Source organism: Watersipora subatra, chromosome 1 (assembly GCF_963576615.1).
Source record: "Watersipora subatra chromosome 1, tzWatSuba1.1, whole genome shotgun sequence".
Classification (NCBI taxonomy): domain Eukaryota; kingdom Metazoa; phylum Bryozoa; class Gymnolaemata; order Cheilostomatida; family Watersiporidae; genus Watersipora; species Watersipora subatra.
In genome coordinates, this window is record NC_088708.1 from 28,646,308 (window position 1) to 28,660,161 (window position 13,854).

Consider the following 13,854-nt stretch of genomic DNA (forward strand, 5'->3'; position numbering starts at 1 on the left):
ATAAACTTGAAGACGCTCTGGTTTCATTATCTTGTTGAAGTCTTATCGGCTTAGAACACTTAATACTTTAATTGTGTGAAAGCTCCTTCAAAGAACTCCATATTTCGAATTCTCAGTGAGCATCAAACAACACTCTATTGCGACTGAGCTACTGTTTTTGTGATGTTATGTGTTACATGAATGCATTCAAATAACCGAATCAAACCTATAGCTTATATAAAAACAGTTTGGTTTGAAGACATAAAACAATATAGTTGAATATAGGATAAAAACATCAACATTTACCCAAACAACTAGTATTATAACAATAATTAATTAAAAAATATGTATTACAGGATAAAATATGGTATCAACACCTACACATATATAAATGTACCAGATGCTAAACAATTCCAACTAGTCAAATTAGGTATTTGAAGGTCAGATAATCTAAACCAACTTCATATCATGTGAAGAGACTATTAAGGGACCTCAAGACCTCCACCCTCAGGACTAAAATACAGTGTCAAATGTATACTATCCAAGATATAAATTGTTTGTGTTAAAATAGGCTATTTATATAATATTTGTTATTTTCTATATAATTGGTTGAACAATTGCTTTGGGGTGCATAGTTGTGAACCAATCAGCAAGCAGGAATGAATCGACCAATCAGAATAGTGAATTTTAACCATCTCTGAGCTATGGGTGTTACATACCCTAATAAGACCAGTTTTAGCAGAGGAAAGGAAGTTGAATTTTTGTCTAGTAGTCAGCCTCTTTCAAACTACACTAAGTTTTGCAAGATATGTAAACAGCACAAATACACAGAATAAAGTTTCATCACGCTAATAATCAGTGTCTGAAGTGGAGAGAGATTCTTGGGGGTACTCTCTGTCATGCCAGGAGGGTGGTATCTAGGGCCAAAGGCCCTGCTCGCCGCTCACAGGGTGAGTCTGAGAGGGGCTCTGTGCCCTCTCAGTAGAGGGGGGTCCGGGGGTACTCCCCCGGAGATTTTTAGCATGAATGCTCCTAAATTATGCTGTTTTCCATAACTTAAAACCCTGTGTTGTGTCCAGTAAGAAATTAAAAGTGGGCTTAGCTGCACAACCTGTGTGCTCTATGACTATGGAGACTCCAGGTTGTAGCATGAGTGAGTCAAAAAACCTTATGGACAGTCCACACAGACCCCAGACACAAGACAGTCTCATCTCCAACCCACCATGAATATTATTATATAAGCTCAGTCATTCACTATTTTTTTAAATGCAGACTCTAAATTCATGACAGTCACTAATTCTTACTCACCTTTAAAGAAGTTATCTATTGGCCCATGCCGTTTCATTATGAATTGAAAGAAACGAAAAAACTAATAATAATAAGCAAGAATTTATTCAAAACTACCATCCAAAACACAAGAGAAGAATCCAAGCAATGATTAATCTTAAGCTATTCGAGGATTCCACAGGGCGGCCGACACAGGGTCCCGTCAATTGTGTCGGTTGATAGAAAACTGATCGGTTCTCAGGTTTTCAACAAAACAATCTAGTTGATCCGCTATAATAGCAACAAACTAACTGAAGAAATTAAAGATCAGTAGCATAATTCTCTCGTCTCGAAAACGCGCACTGTTGTCGGTGTAATGAACTCGAACTAATATAAGTTCGGGAAGAAAAGGAAAAAAACGTTGTGTGAATATTTCACTTCATTCCGATTTTACCGCATTTAATTAGATATGAGTAACCTTATATGAGGGGGTACGCCTCCTAGGGAGTACCCCCACTAATCTTTCTTAGGGGTACGCCGTACCCCTGCGTACTCCCCCATTTCGAACACTGCTAATAATAATCAAGGGAACTCTCTATTCAGAAGATGTTCTGGTTGTATAGAAAGAGTATTTATAGATTGAGATGATACAAAACTATTTGCATCTAGAGAAATCTATAGTAAGTATAGAATGTAAGTATCTTCAAGTAAGTAGTCTAAGTAAAGAATGTACCCACTCTTGACGTTAATATTCTGACTTTTGTTTATAAAAGGTGCATCAATATATGGATGTTTCAACATTAGCATACAAAATGGAGAACCATGAAAGCTTGAAAGTAGAAACATAAACACAAGACTTGGCAGCTATGAAGTCGGTGTATATGGGAAAGGTTTTCTTTATGATTAAATAGGTAACCAATGTAATACAAAAATGGCTGCTTGTATAAGTATTGTTAAAGAAAAGCATATTTTGGAGAAAATTACTTTATATTATCATAGTTAAAAGGTAATTATATGAAGTACTGGGTTTTAGTTGAGACGCACTCACATGCAGCAGTTTTACATCGAAAATTGGCCAATGATCACTATTATTATTGTGTTGAATATTTTAGTAATATAGATTTTAACCAATACCACTTTGTCATTGTGTGTGTTTGTTAGTCTGCATAAATGCTATCTGTTTCCATGTTTTTGGCCAATTTCATCCAAAATTCACATGTGTTCTGTGCCTGTTGCGAGGTTGCTTGAATATTTGGATTCAAAACTCGGTCTATTTCCTGAGAACCAGCCTCTTATACACCCACCTGCAAGTTTTCTGACTTGAAATGAAAGAAATCTCAGGCACCGTCAGTATCCAATAATATCCACTTGGCCATAAGATTGTTTCAAGCTATAAACAGGTTAGTCTTAGTTTATGAATGCTTCAAAATTACTACAATTTTGGATTTTAATAACCAGGCTGATAGGAGCATGCAGGCGTATGAAATGAAAGATTTAATTATTTTAGATCATTAAACAAGGTTTGAAATTTTTAGACAAGCAATGGTTAGAAAACTTACATACACATACACACTCTTATGTAGAATGTAACTAATCAGACAATAGAGAGAAGATAACTTTTCACAAGAGGGAACTATAAGAATTGGTCAAGTGGCACTGACATTTGTTTCTGTGACCGTCAAAATAGAAACAACATAAACTAAGCATCATTGAAAACTGTCAAATCACTAGAATCCGTCGTTTAAAGGTTTGATGAAAGTTTTGGGAACATTCCACCTTTATCTAGATCAAATATGATTGATCCTCATCAAGTTGTTTGTTCACGGCAACCAGGTCAGACGACTCTTAAAACTATGTGAATGAGACAAATATGATGCACCGATAGGTAATACCAGCATGTATGGAAGTGCATAGTGCAATATAACAAAGAGTTTTTGATTAAATATTTTATTTGTTAAAAATGGTCAGTCAATAGAAAAACAAAATTAAAATGACCCTTGTATATGCCTGGAGGTATATATATATAGCGGCATGAAAGTAGTACAAGCCATAAAATCCTATTGACCTTATTATGTACATAGTTACAGATGGCATAGCATAATAATAACTCATGGTAAATTTATGTACAGAGATATGAAAATAGGCAACATCATGGGTAAAAAAATAAGCAGTAAATCTCTTTTGTGAATTACCAAATCTGAGGTAATAAACCAAAAACGAATTTACGAAAATAACCGTAATGTTAACAGTGTGAGTTATCCGTGAACACAAAATTGAGGCTGCTATGTATCAAAAATATGTAGCTACTCGTGAACATTCAAAACAGATGAACCGGAAATGATGCTATCGCAATGAAAAATTGCTGCCAAGCAATAAGATATTTTAGAACAGCTCGCGAAAGCAGAATAATTGAGCATATATAAGAGAACTGACACAGCTGTATCTCATACTGTGTGCAAACACTTCACAATTCAAAACATCAGCAAATATGTGGTTAACCTACATATTTATCATTTTTCTGACTTTTGTTTTTAAAGATTTTAAACAAAAATAACAATGAATGTAGGTTAGCATATAATAGCAATCACTGAAAAGACTCTCATCGACACCGCAAGCGTTGTCTTACCAGTCACGGACCTAATGGTCAAAATATCTAGAAATAGTACGATTACTTCGGATGTACACCCGGCATTCACGTAGGTTAGACAATATCACAGCTACAATACCATTCAACCTCCAAAATTAAGTAGGTTTTGATTCCTAAAAAACCAATGGCATCATCTTTTAAGAATAGCATATGCTTGTTTCTTGCCTGCATATGCTATGATTAGCTCTAGACATCCACCTACTAACGGCGCACTGACTTTTCAGTAACTTCAAAATATTTACAATCTCATCAAATCTTCATAGAAAGTGCATAGAATGTCGTGTGAATGTAGATAAGTAGAAAATAGCACAAGTGTGAGCTTTTACGAAGTTATGTCCCCATAGTGGAAACAACTACTAGCCTCCTTGATGACTTAGCATTGCGTATACATCTTTTTCTGTGCTGAGTTGTTGAAGGAAGGGGATCAAGTCTAGCAATTCTCGGTCAGCCATATCTTCGAACCAGGAAGTTACAGGCACCTATTAATAATAAAGAACACTTCAAGTGTTGACAATGATAAACTACAGGGGAGAGAATGACAAAATACAAAGCTAACTGACAATCGATTTCTCCAAATGTTGGACCTCATGTCCTGTTAGTAACAGTGACTATTATTCATAGTCAACTTATAACTAAATTTGAGAACCCCCAGAGCTGACACTGAAGCGATCAATAGAAAACTTTGAACACAATATTGTAAACATACATGTTAGTTAGATGAATAAATCAGCCATTTTTAAAACAAAACATAAATATTTTATTGTAATTTACAAAAAAATTCGGTAATTATCTTGAAAAAAAATCGTATTCAAAGTATATTCCAGTAGAGACAAACATTTTCCAAAGCCTTGGGTTTTTGCCGCACTACATTGAAATTGTATATACTATAGATATCACATGACTATATCAGATGATCACATTTCACTTTAGAGATAAATATGTTGGCTGGTTGTCAAACACTTGCTACTCTTGATACAACACATGTATCACCGCATGCCAAATACAACTAACCTAAAGTATTTAGTAAATTAGTTTATGTTTGACAAAGAATACTTGTTTTTGATCATGGCAAGGCGAGTTGCTATTAGAAACTACATTCACATGCAGTAACTTTGTCTAAATAAATGCGCAAGTAGAGAGAATTGCATACATTACTGCAAACATATACAAATGATAAACATAAAAATAAACTGTTTTAAAACAGAACAATGTTCTACTTTGAAAATAGTATACATATTTCATTAATTCAATTTCAGCATTTGTTTTAAGAATCATTCTAGAATTTCTCAAAAGTTCTCAAAGACAGAACTGTGATGTATACTTCTTTAAAGGTTGACTTGCAACAAAATTCATATTACAGTTATTTGGTATCAAAAGATTCGCCATGTCTTACTCTGTTGTGTTGTAGGTGCCAAATACGTGGAAATGTGATTACAAGCTCTTAAAAGCTCAAAAGCAAAAAGCCGCCGTAGATTGGAATCTCTTTATTTATCTGACGTATTCAGTACAGTTTGGTTATTGTCTTGTCACGTGATGTTCTCACGTGAATTGAAAGACCAATAAAAAGCTCAATATAAACTTATCGTAGCACTAGTTTATGACAAACACTTCTGGTTTTACCGAAGACCCCGTATCAAATATAGATGCTCGCTACTTTACAGTTTTGTTTCGGCTTGGTCTAATCGGCAAGTCGTAATCTGATCATGTGACCCAGTACTTTGCAAATACTTTCTGCAGGACTTTTCGAGTATCACAGGTGACCAACAGGCTCGTCATGATTATCAGACAATGATATGCACTCCTTCGAGCTCAGGTTAAAAAGTTTAACGATTTTTTACGGTAAGTTAAAAGATATCGGTGCTAAAGGTGACAGCATTACAATGACGATAAAACAGACGCGTAAGAACAATAGACATGGTTTTATTGAATGCGTGAAGTATATTTGTGAAAATATTTCGACGAATGAGATTGCATGAAAGTGTAAACAGAAACCATCCTGTAACAACTATGTCCCATTTGAGCCGTTTTGGAAAGCAAATCCAAACTACGGGGGGGGGGGGGGGGTCTCGTGTGGTTGCGATTAACTGTTCGTTTTTTAGCTTTTAAGAGCTTGTAATCACATTCCCATATATTTTGCACCTACAACACAACAGAGTAAGGAAAGGTGAATCTTTTGATACCAAATAACTGTAATGTGAATTTTATTGCAAGTCAACCTTTAAATATCGTCTGATGGCTCATCACAAGATGATGCAAAAAAACGCTAGAACTTGGAAATAAATGGAAGAGATACAACTTCTTTCTAAAACGATACGGCTAAACCAATCAACACTTCAAATCCACCAAGGTTATGCTCAAAATTCAAATGTTTTTCCACAAGGTTGCAGATGTATCATATAATCTAAGCAAATGATCCATGCATGATGGCACTGTTAAGTATCTATAAGGTGAGGTTGCAGCACTATAACATACTTATTAATAATAATTTACCATCACGGAGAGTGAGAGTTTAAGATTAAAAAACTGATTTCACCAAAAACATTCTTTTTTCTTACCTTAGAACAAGTATTAAAGCATACATTTTAGGCCAGTTGCAAACTGTTTCGGCATATTCAAAGAACGACGCACAAATCGTAAGACTCAGTCAGAAGAAACAGATAAGACTTAAAAAGCCCTTTAAAGACAATGTACAGTCAAGCATCGACTTATGATCGCTTCTACATATGAATTAAGTCGACATATACGCACAATTTGAGCAAATATGTGTGTCGACATTCGAAGTAATTTACAAAATAAGACAGTCAAAAATTTATGAAAACAACAGTCATAAATCAGTCCATATGAACACAGTTATTTTTCACATTTGTTGGTTCTATCTTTCTTAACTAATACTGCAGCAAAGCTACTAAACAGCTTCATACCTTTCTAGCTCAATGAATTTACAGGAGAGTGCAAGTGGTAAAAATTGTGAAAAGAATTTCTTAGAATTGAACCAGCGAGTAATTGACAAGCGTACAGACACATCTGCAAATCAATTCCTTAAAGTATCTCAAAACCATCTAGTAGTTATCATAAGGAAGAAAGTGAAAGTGGCGCCAAGAAATTAAAGTCAAAACCAGTGAAATTGGAAAGGCTGGCAGGTAACACTTGAAAATGAATGTCCAAATATCAAAATAAAAACGCAAATATATAAGTATGTTAATAAATGAAATCTACGTAGTTTAAAAGTTAGACTAGCTCGGCATCTCTGTCGTGACCTTTACCTGTACACAAACTATTTTTGTATCACGAAGGTTACAGCAATACTCATCTGTCTTCAACGTCAAAGCGATATGACGATAAAAGCTTCTCTTTATTTATTGTTTTATTTATTCCACTTTTTACTAATAATTCAGATTTTTAAATTCAATTTCCAAATAGTTTTACATCATATGATACATTTGATTTAATGCTATATCTATTTACTTGATATATTTATCATTAAGGTTTTCAGACTGCGAAACGAATTAAATAAAATGCATTATAATAATTTTTGTTGCGATATACGAAGCAAATATCATTACAGATTACCTCATATGGCAAGGTTTGACTATGAATGGATAAGCTAGTCGTGAAAAGGCTAGTAACCATATTTGTCTCCATACTCAAAGTTATAAACTTTTCTTATGTTATGAATTGTATTTTGTTTCTAAAAAAAACCGACTAGTTCAGTAAAAACAGCCCACCATTTCGAGTTGAACCGACTTTAACTATTTTTCTAAAGACAGGTGAAGTCTATTATCGAACCCTATTTTTTGCACGGGTAATAAAATTCACATTGTGGTTAAACATATCTGTGCGTGCTCTCCTGTTGTTTTATCTGATCTCATGGCAATAGTTGAAAGAGAATGTATTAAGCTAAAAGTGCAGTATGCTTTTTTTAACTAAATATTCTTGCAAAAGTTCTCAAATGGCTCTAATATAAATTTATCAACACATTTTTACAGCTTTAAAGGTCAGGTTGAGATTTATTAGCTATGAGCTTTGATTTATCTGTCTTCAATGAAAATCAACAAATGGCATTTATAGCACTTTGATTTTTTTTTCGATAAGATACCAAAAGAGTAAAGACTTTAGGCTCCCACCCATTATATCATTAACTCTCCGTGATTTGTAGAAAATTAGTTAGTATCCTCAAACGATTCCATTAAATAAATTGCTTGCTAAATCACTGAGTTTCTATGCTTCGAATGGATTAGGAGTTGACTTCTGCCAACGAACTCACCCCCTACCGTTTCAACTATTCGGAGTTGCATTTTATCGATTTTTCCAAGACGAGCGGTGTACTTCTCAAAACGTAACTTGTTAAAGTGGACTCGCTTTCAGGTCACAGCCACTTTTCAATTCCTGCTTCGTACACTTGTAACAGTTGCACTAACTCAGCCAGGATACCTGATCAGAATTTTTTTTTATTATTAATAATATTATTCCTCTATATTACAAAACAGCACGAGAACTCGCTACTTGCTATACAACGATTACTTCAAAGGTTGCATGAACGACAATCACTTTTAATAAAACACTTTTTCTATGTTAGAAGATTTAAGCCTAGGAAGAGGTTAGCACCAGTGAAGTGGGCATCTATACAATCGGTAGGTTCAGTTATTTAATGAATAAGGTAATAAAATAAATAACAAAGTAATTATCTCATCATCGGTGTATGCGCAACCTATCGTTGGTAATAATGGTGAGAATATATCCGCGCCATAGTGTGATAAAATGAGCTGAATTTTTGTACCTCTACTGCTGAGAGCGTAACTGGGTTTTATCGATTCGAATTCATTCACAATGAGTGTTTCTATGACATCGAATAGTAGTCTCAATGCGAATGCCTTCGCACAAATTTAGTGAAGCGAAATGGAGTTGATCTGTTCGGATTTTACCATTTCTATGATTTGGAGTGGAAGCAACTCCAAATCCATTTGAAGCATGGAAACACGGTGATTAAGTCTTTTTTGTAAATCCCATTCTATGGCAACAATAAAACAGCACAGTACACGCAAATTTAAATTCTAAAAAGTATCTTGGCTTGTAGGCTGCCATGTCGCAATAAATTTCAAAACAGAATCGCCACTCAATTGAAAAAACAACCATAACAGAGAGTATCACTCTAATTTAGATCAGCACTTCACTAGAGTAACTATCATCCCCGAGTGAGTAGTGATTGGTGAGTGAAACGATATTCAAGATATTTAATCAAATCACTTAGGCACATTGGAATGAGTCACAAATGGTCTGTAAAGTACAATTTGAGGTTAGCAAGCTTTGATTGATGGTAAATCCACGTAACCACTAGGAAAAAAACAAGCGAGGATACTTCTACGCTCACAAATCATTCAAACAGGCCTTACATTCTCTTATTTGACAAACAACGCATTTTGCTATATATACCTAAGGTGGGAATGATATAGATTAAGATAAGAAGCTATGATGTAAACGCAAATAAAATATTTATTTATATAATTTCCCAGAGTTGTCTCAGCAAGGTGCGTGTAGGAAAGCTATTTATATCTCAACTAATTTCCGTGTATTGGATAGATTAATCTTGTATTGAAATGTTCATGTCAAACATATTTCTTTTGATGTAACTAAATTGGTTATTTCTATGAGTAATTCAAACGAAAATGAAAGACAACACCAAGCAAACTTTATCACACATTTTGCTGTTTATAAGCTAGTTTTATGGTATTAAATTCTGGCATGAGCTTGGTACAGTAAGCAGACGCATTTTGTCTACCAACATTTGTCTTGGAGGTTACTAAGTCGAATCTCAAAGAGAGCAAGATTGCCGCCGAGTTGAGCCGCTACTAGATAATTATGGCGGATTTAATGTAGCCATGGAGTTGTCGGCCCAATACTATACAGAAATATTCAAGAGAAAAGCGATGCTATGTTTAGCTACCGTCATTCTTTTCGCATACAAACCTTAACTATTCCATTTTATTTCTATTTTGTTTCAATAACATTGTTAGAGAAAATATTTTATTAAAATTCTATCTATGCCCACCTCTATATATTATGTGTGGCTATGTCCCTATTCTATGTGCCTACCTCTATTATATATGTTTGCCTACGGCTAACATGCGCTAAGGTCTATTTGTCTCTCCGTCCACGACTTATATACAGAAAGCTATGGCAAATAACGGTATTCAATATTTTTTAATAACTCACTATTGCAAGTAGAAAGAACAGATTTGTTTTATTCTAATCATCGGCCTTGTGACATTAGCTACGTTAGTAATTGCTAGAATAATGACCAGACTGTCGGGAAATTTTTAAGATCCATCTTGAGTAATACGCCAGATATCTGTAATACACCAGATATCTGCTAGATATTTGCGTATCATCCGGTACAAGTTTGACCACACGGAAACTTCAAAAGCAGACGGTTATGCTGAAAAATGAACTATATATTATAAAGACGTCCAAATGGGATATAGGCGAGTAACACTAACTTATTCAGAGCAAACGAGACTGCAGCTGGTTTTTCTTGAGCTGCGAGTCAAAAATCTTAAAAACCGCAATTCCTAAAAAAAAGAGCACTTAAAAAGGCTTTTTTACACCAACAGAAGGCATCGATATCACAGCTGACAAGTCCTACACGATGATGTTCAGGATATACCACTCACATCTTGGACTATATGCGTATAAATTAGCTAGGAAAAAAGCTAGTAAACAAATTTGTTAACCCTCCATACTTAAAGCGTTAATTGAACTGATTTTTATCTCTGAAAAACCGGTCAACTTTGTTGAAGTCCCCATGATCATTCAAAAAAAATTTTCAGTTTCCCTTTGATTTGCATTTAGTAGAAGTCTTTAGGCTAGTACTACTAACAAAATGGGAGTTTCAGAAGTTGATCCATGCTTATATTACAATTTCACTAGTTGCTAGCTACCTGATCGCTAGCGCAGAATACATCCGCAGAATACATTCGTCAATTTATTATTGAAATAACACCTTTAACACTGACTGGTTAATTCTGTTAGAGACACGGACACATTAATATTTGCAAAAAGTAACTGAAAATGATAACATTACCATGTTGCAATAGATTGGCTGATACGACTAACCAGACGAGAGTTTCAGCATTTGAGGTGTTCTTATATTATGGTTCTATTAGGGCTTGAAGACAAACGCGATCCCGAGCATGCGGGACATGCATCAATTCCCTGTTGACATCACAACCTTATTTTGAAATATGGGCTCAGCATTCCTGCCATTCTTTAAAACATACATGAGTTTGATGTATGTGTGTAGCTAACCGTGTAGGAGACTTGATAAATTAGCTACACTTTCAAAGCGTTAGTCATGTTAGTAGAACGCCAGTAAAGCTGTTGTGATTGACTCGAGAGATTTGAGTGTTGAAGTAAACCCGACTTCCCAGAGGTATTGAAAAATCTTCCCAGTGGTATTGGAAAAGGGTGTGACAAAACTCCACACAGAAAACTAATTGTGCATTCACACTAGTTGAAGTCTGGCAACTGCAAAATTACGACAATAAAAATCACACTGACACAAGCCTAGCTTTATGTTTACTAAAATTACCATCTGTCGAAAACATGCTTTACATTACTAATGGCATAACTAGCAAGGGTGTATCATGATTCCACAGAGTATCAAACAAGGAAATAAAAGACATTTTGGACACCCCTAAACACGCAGAAGTGGATGGCTACGACTATAAAGTTCCCCGATTATCTCTTCAAATTCAAGTAAAGATAAATCAACGCCATGTTTATCTAATCGGGAAAGATAAAGCCGACACCAAAGCAAAACGGCTGGTCAAGAGTAGGATTAAGGTTACATACAGCATTGTCGGGGTGAAATATGTACGAGGCTGGAGAGTTGTCGACTATGAGAATCTGAGAGAGGTCACGGCCGAGCTTACTCAGGTCCTGTCAAAAGAACAGACAAAGGTTACGAAGTAGCCTAATTATCTTCTCAATTACCTTGGCATGCAGCCGCAAGCAGACCCACGCAATGCACTGCGGTGACCTTAGCGTTAATGCTAACCACTGAGCTAAACGCAGTGTTGATAACATATAACGTAATATATATATAACAAGCATTCCATGCAGGCAGAGCAGATGCTAAAGAAGGCATTACTTAGACTACCCTGGCCTGAAGCAGCATTACTGGCTTAATATGATTATGTAAAGATGCATAACAGCTCTGCAATCACTGATCCTACAGGATATGACTAGCGAGCAGTGAAGTTATGGACAACCAATACATGTCTTGTCTTTCACTAATTTTTCTATTGCTTAGAAATGCAGTTCCATGAGAGTAGTGTTGGCTGTTTGTGAGACTTTTCAGGATAAGCTTAAACAAAATTTGAGTGGATTTTATCAGAAAGTGTCAGTATTTTTCTATTATTTGCGATTGTTTTTGATGTTTGCGGTGATCTGACTGCCTAGATGTTTCAAGATTCAAAACTTGATTACGGTTTAAATTGCTTAAATGAAAAATACATGCGAAATGATGTCACTAGTTGCTCTCGCTGCTGTAGTCGATATCGGCTGTTTCATTGAAGTTGCAGCATTACGCGTTTGTATTCTGTCAGTCTCTTTGCAACTATAGACGTCATAATTACACTTTCGATTGATTTGAGCGTTTTAACAGCGACCAAGTTTTGTTGATTTCAATCATGAAACATACTGGCAATTAGATCAACTCAAACATGAAAAACAATCGCAAATGATAGAAAAATACCGACACTTTCTTATAAAATCTACTAAAATTTTGTGTAAGTTGATCTCTATGACCAATCATGATTGAAAAATAGAGCTAGCAGTTGGCACCTGCCCAGGTACAAAATAGATTTCCTGTGTTACTATAAAATAGTTGTCCGATAAGTCATTTTACTAAAAATTAACCAAAAAACGCCACATGATTATACTTGACCAATCATGATCATCAGCTATCAATCTAGCTTGAGTTCAAGTGATTTGTTTTCTCCAATTGACCAATAAGAAGTCACGAATGTATTTCAGTGATTCAACATTTCTCATCTACTAGTTTTACTGCATATTATTTTTTTACCAGCATGTTAGATGGTAAATAATCAATATTACAAAGTTAACATTATTTGCTATTACCAATAGCCCATCTAGCAATGCATTCTAATGGTCGAGAATGAAGGCAAACCAATAGCGCTATAAAAATTCTTGATGTAATTACTCGAATTACACGTCAACATGCATTACTATTCTGTTTCAAGATCTGATTGCAAATTTGCCGATTGCAATCATTTCGTGTGAATGTGACTTGAAAAAAAATTTGAATTGAAGCAAAAACAGGTTATAGAAGGTTATATGAAAGGTTATAGCACTAGCAAGAACTTCCTTCTTCACAAAAGTAGAAAATTAAAAAAATTTTCAGGAAAAATTAGCCATTCTTGGAAGTCTTGTTTAAAGGATATTAACGCCTGCTCTGCTTTCATAAGTAAGGATTTTGAATGGACAATTTTCAGATAACCTAGATAAAACCTAGCAATTTAATATTACAGTTAGCTGGTTCAGGTGGATATTTTTCAAATATCTCGAATTTTTCAGTCCATCTTCACGACCTGAAAATATTGATAAAACCTGGTATTTGGTTGAAATCAACCAAAAATATTTCTTAAACCTCAATCTGCAATATTATTTGTTGCTATTAATGCAATAATACTTCGGTCGTCCGTTAACCTTTAACATGGGCAGTAATTTCCCAACGTGACAATAATGATGCAATCCAAAACCACCCAACCAACAAATAGCTAAAGTGGGCTCTTGCATATTTGTGATTTTTCATCACAAATCTAGGAATGCTGTGACAATTTATGATTTAAACTTGAAAGCATTTCCTGATCATTTTGCTATTTATTTGAACAGAACACCAAACTCAACTGCGTCAAATTCTATGCTTCAGAGAATCACAGCAC

General features: G+C 35.0%; 1 protein-coding gene across 1 annotated transcript in view; it reads right to left on the bottom strand.

Moving 5' to 3' along the window:
• Positions 1 to 3,183: 3,183 nt before the first annotated feature.
• The window catches only part of LOC137385790 (CTD small phosphatase-like protein), a 30,719-nt gene continuing 20,048 nt past the window's right edge, over positions 3,184 to 13,854 (bottom strand). The window contains exons 8-9 of the mRNA XM_068072351.1: positions 11,741 to 11,827; positions 3,184 to 4,371 (exon numbers count right to left, since the gene is read on the bottom strand). Coding sequence (XP_067928452.1) covers positions 4,249 to 4,371; positions 11,741 to 11,827 — 210 coding nt within the window. The 3' untranslated portion in view covers positions 3,184 to 4,248. The remainder of the gene's footprint in view (positions 4,372 to 11,740; positions 11,828 to 13,854) is intronic.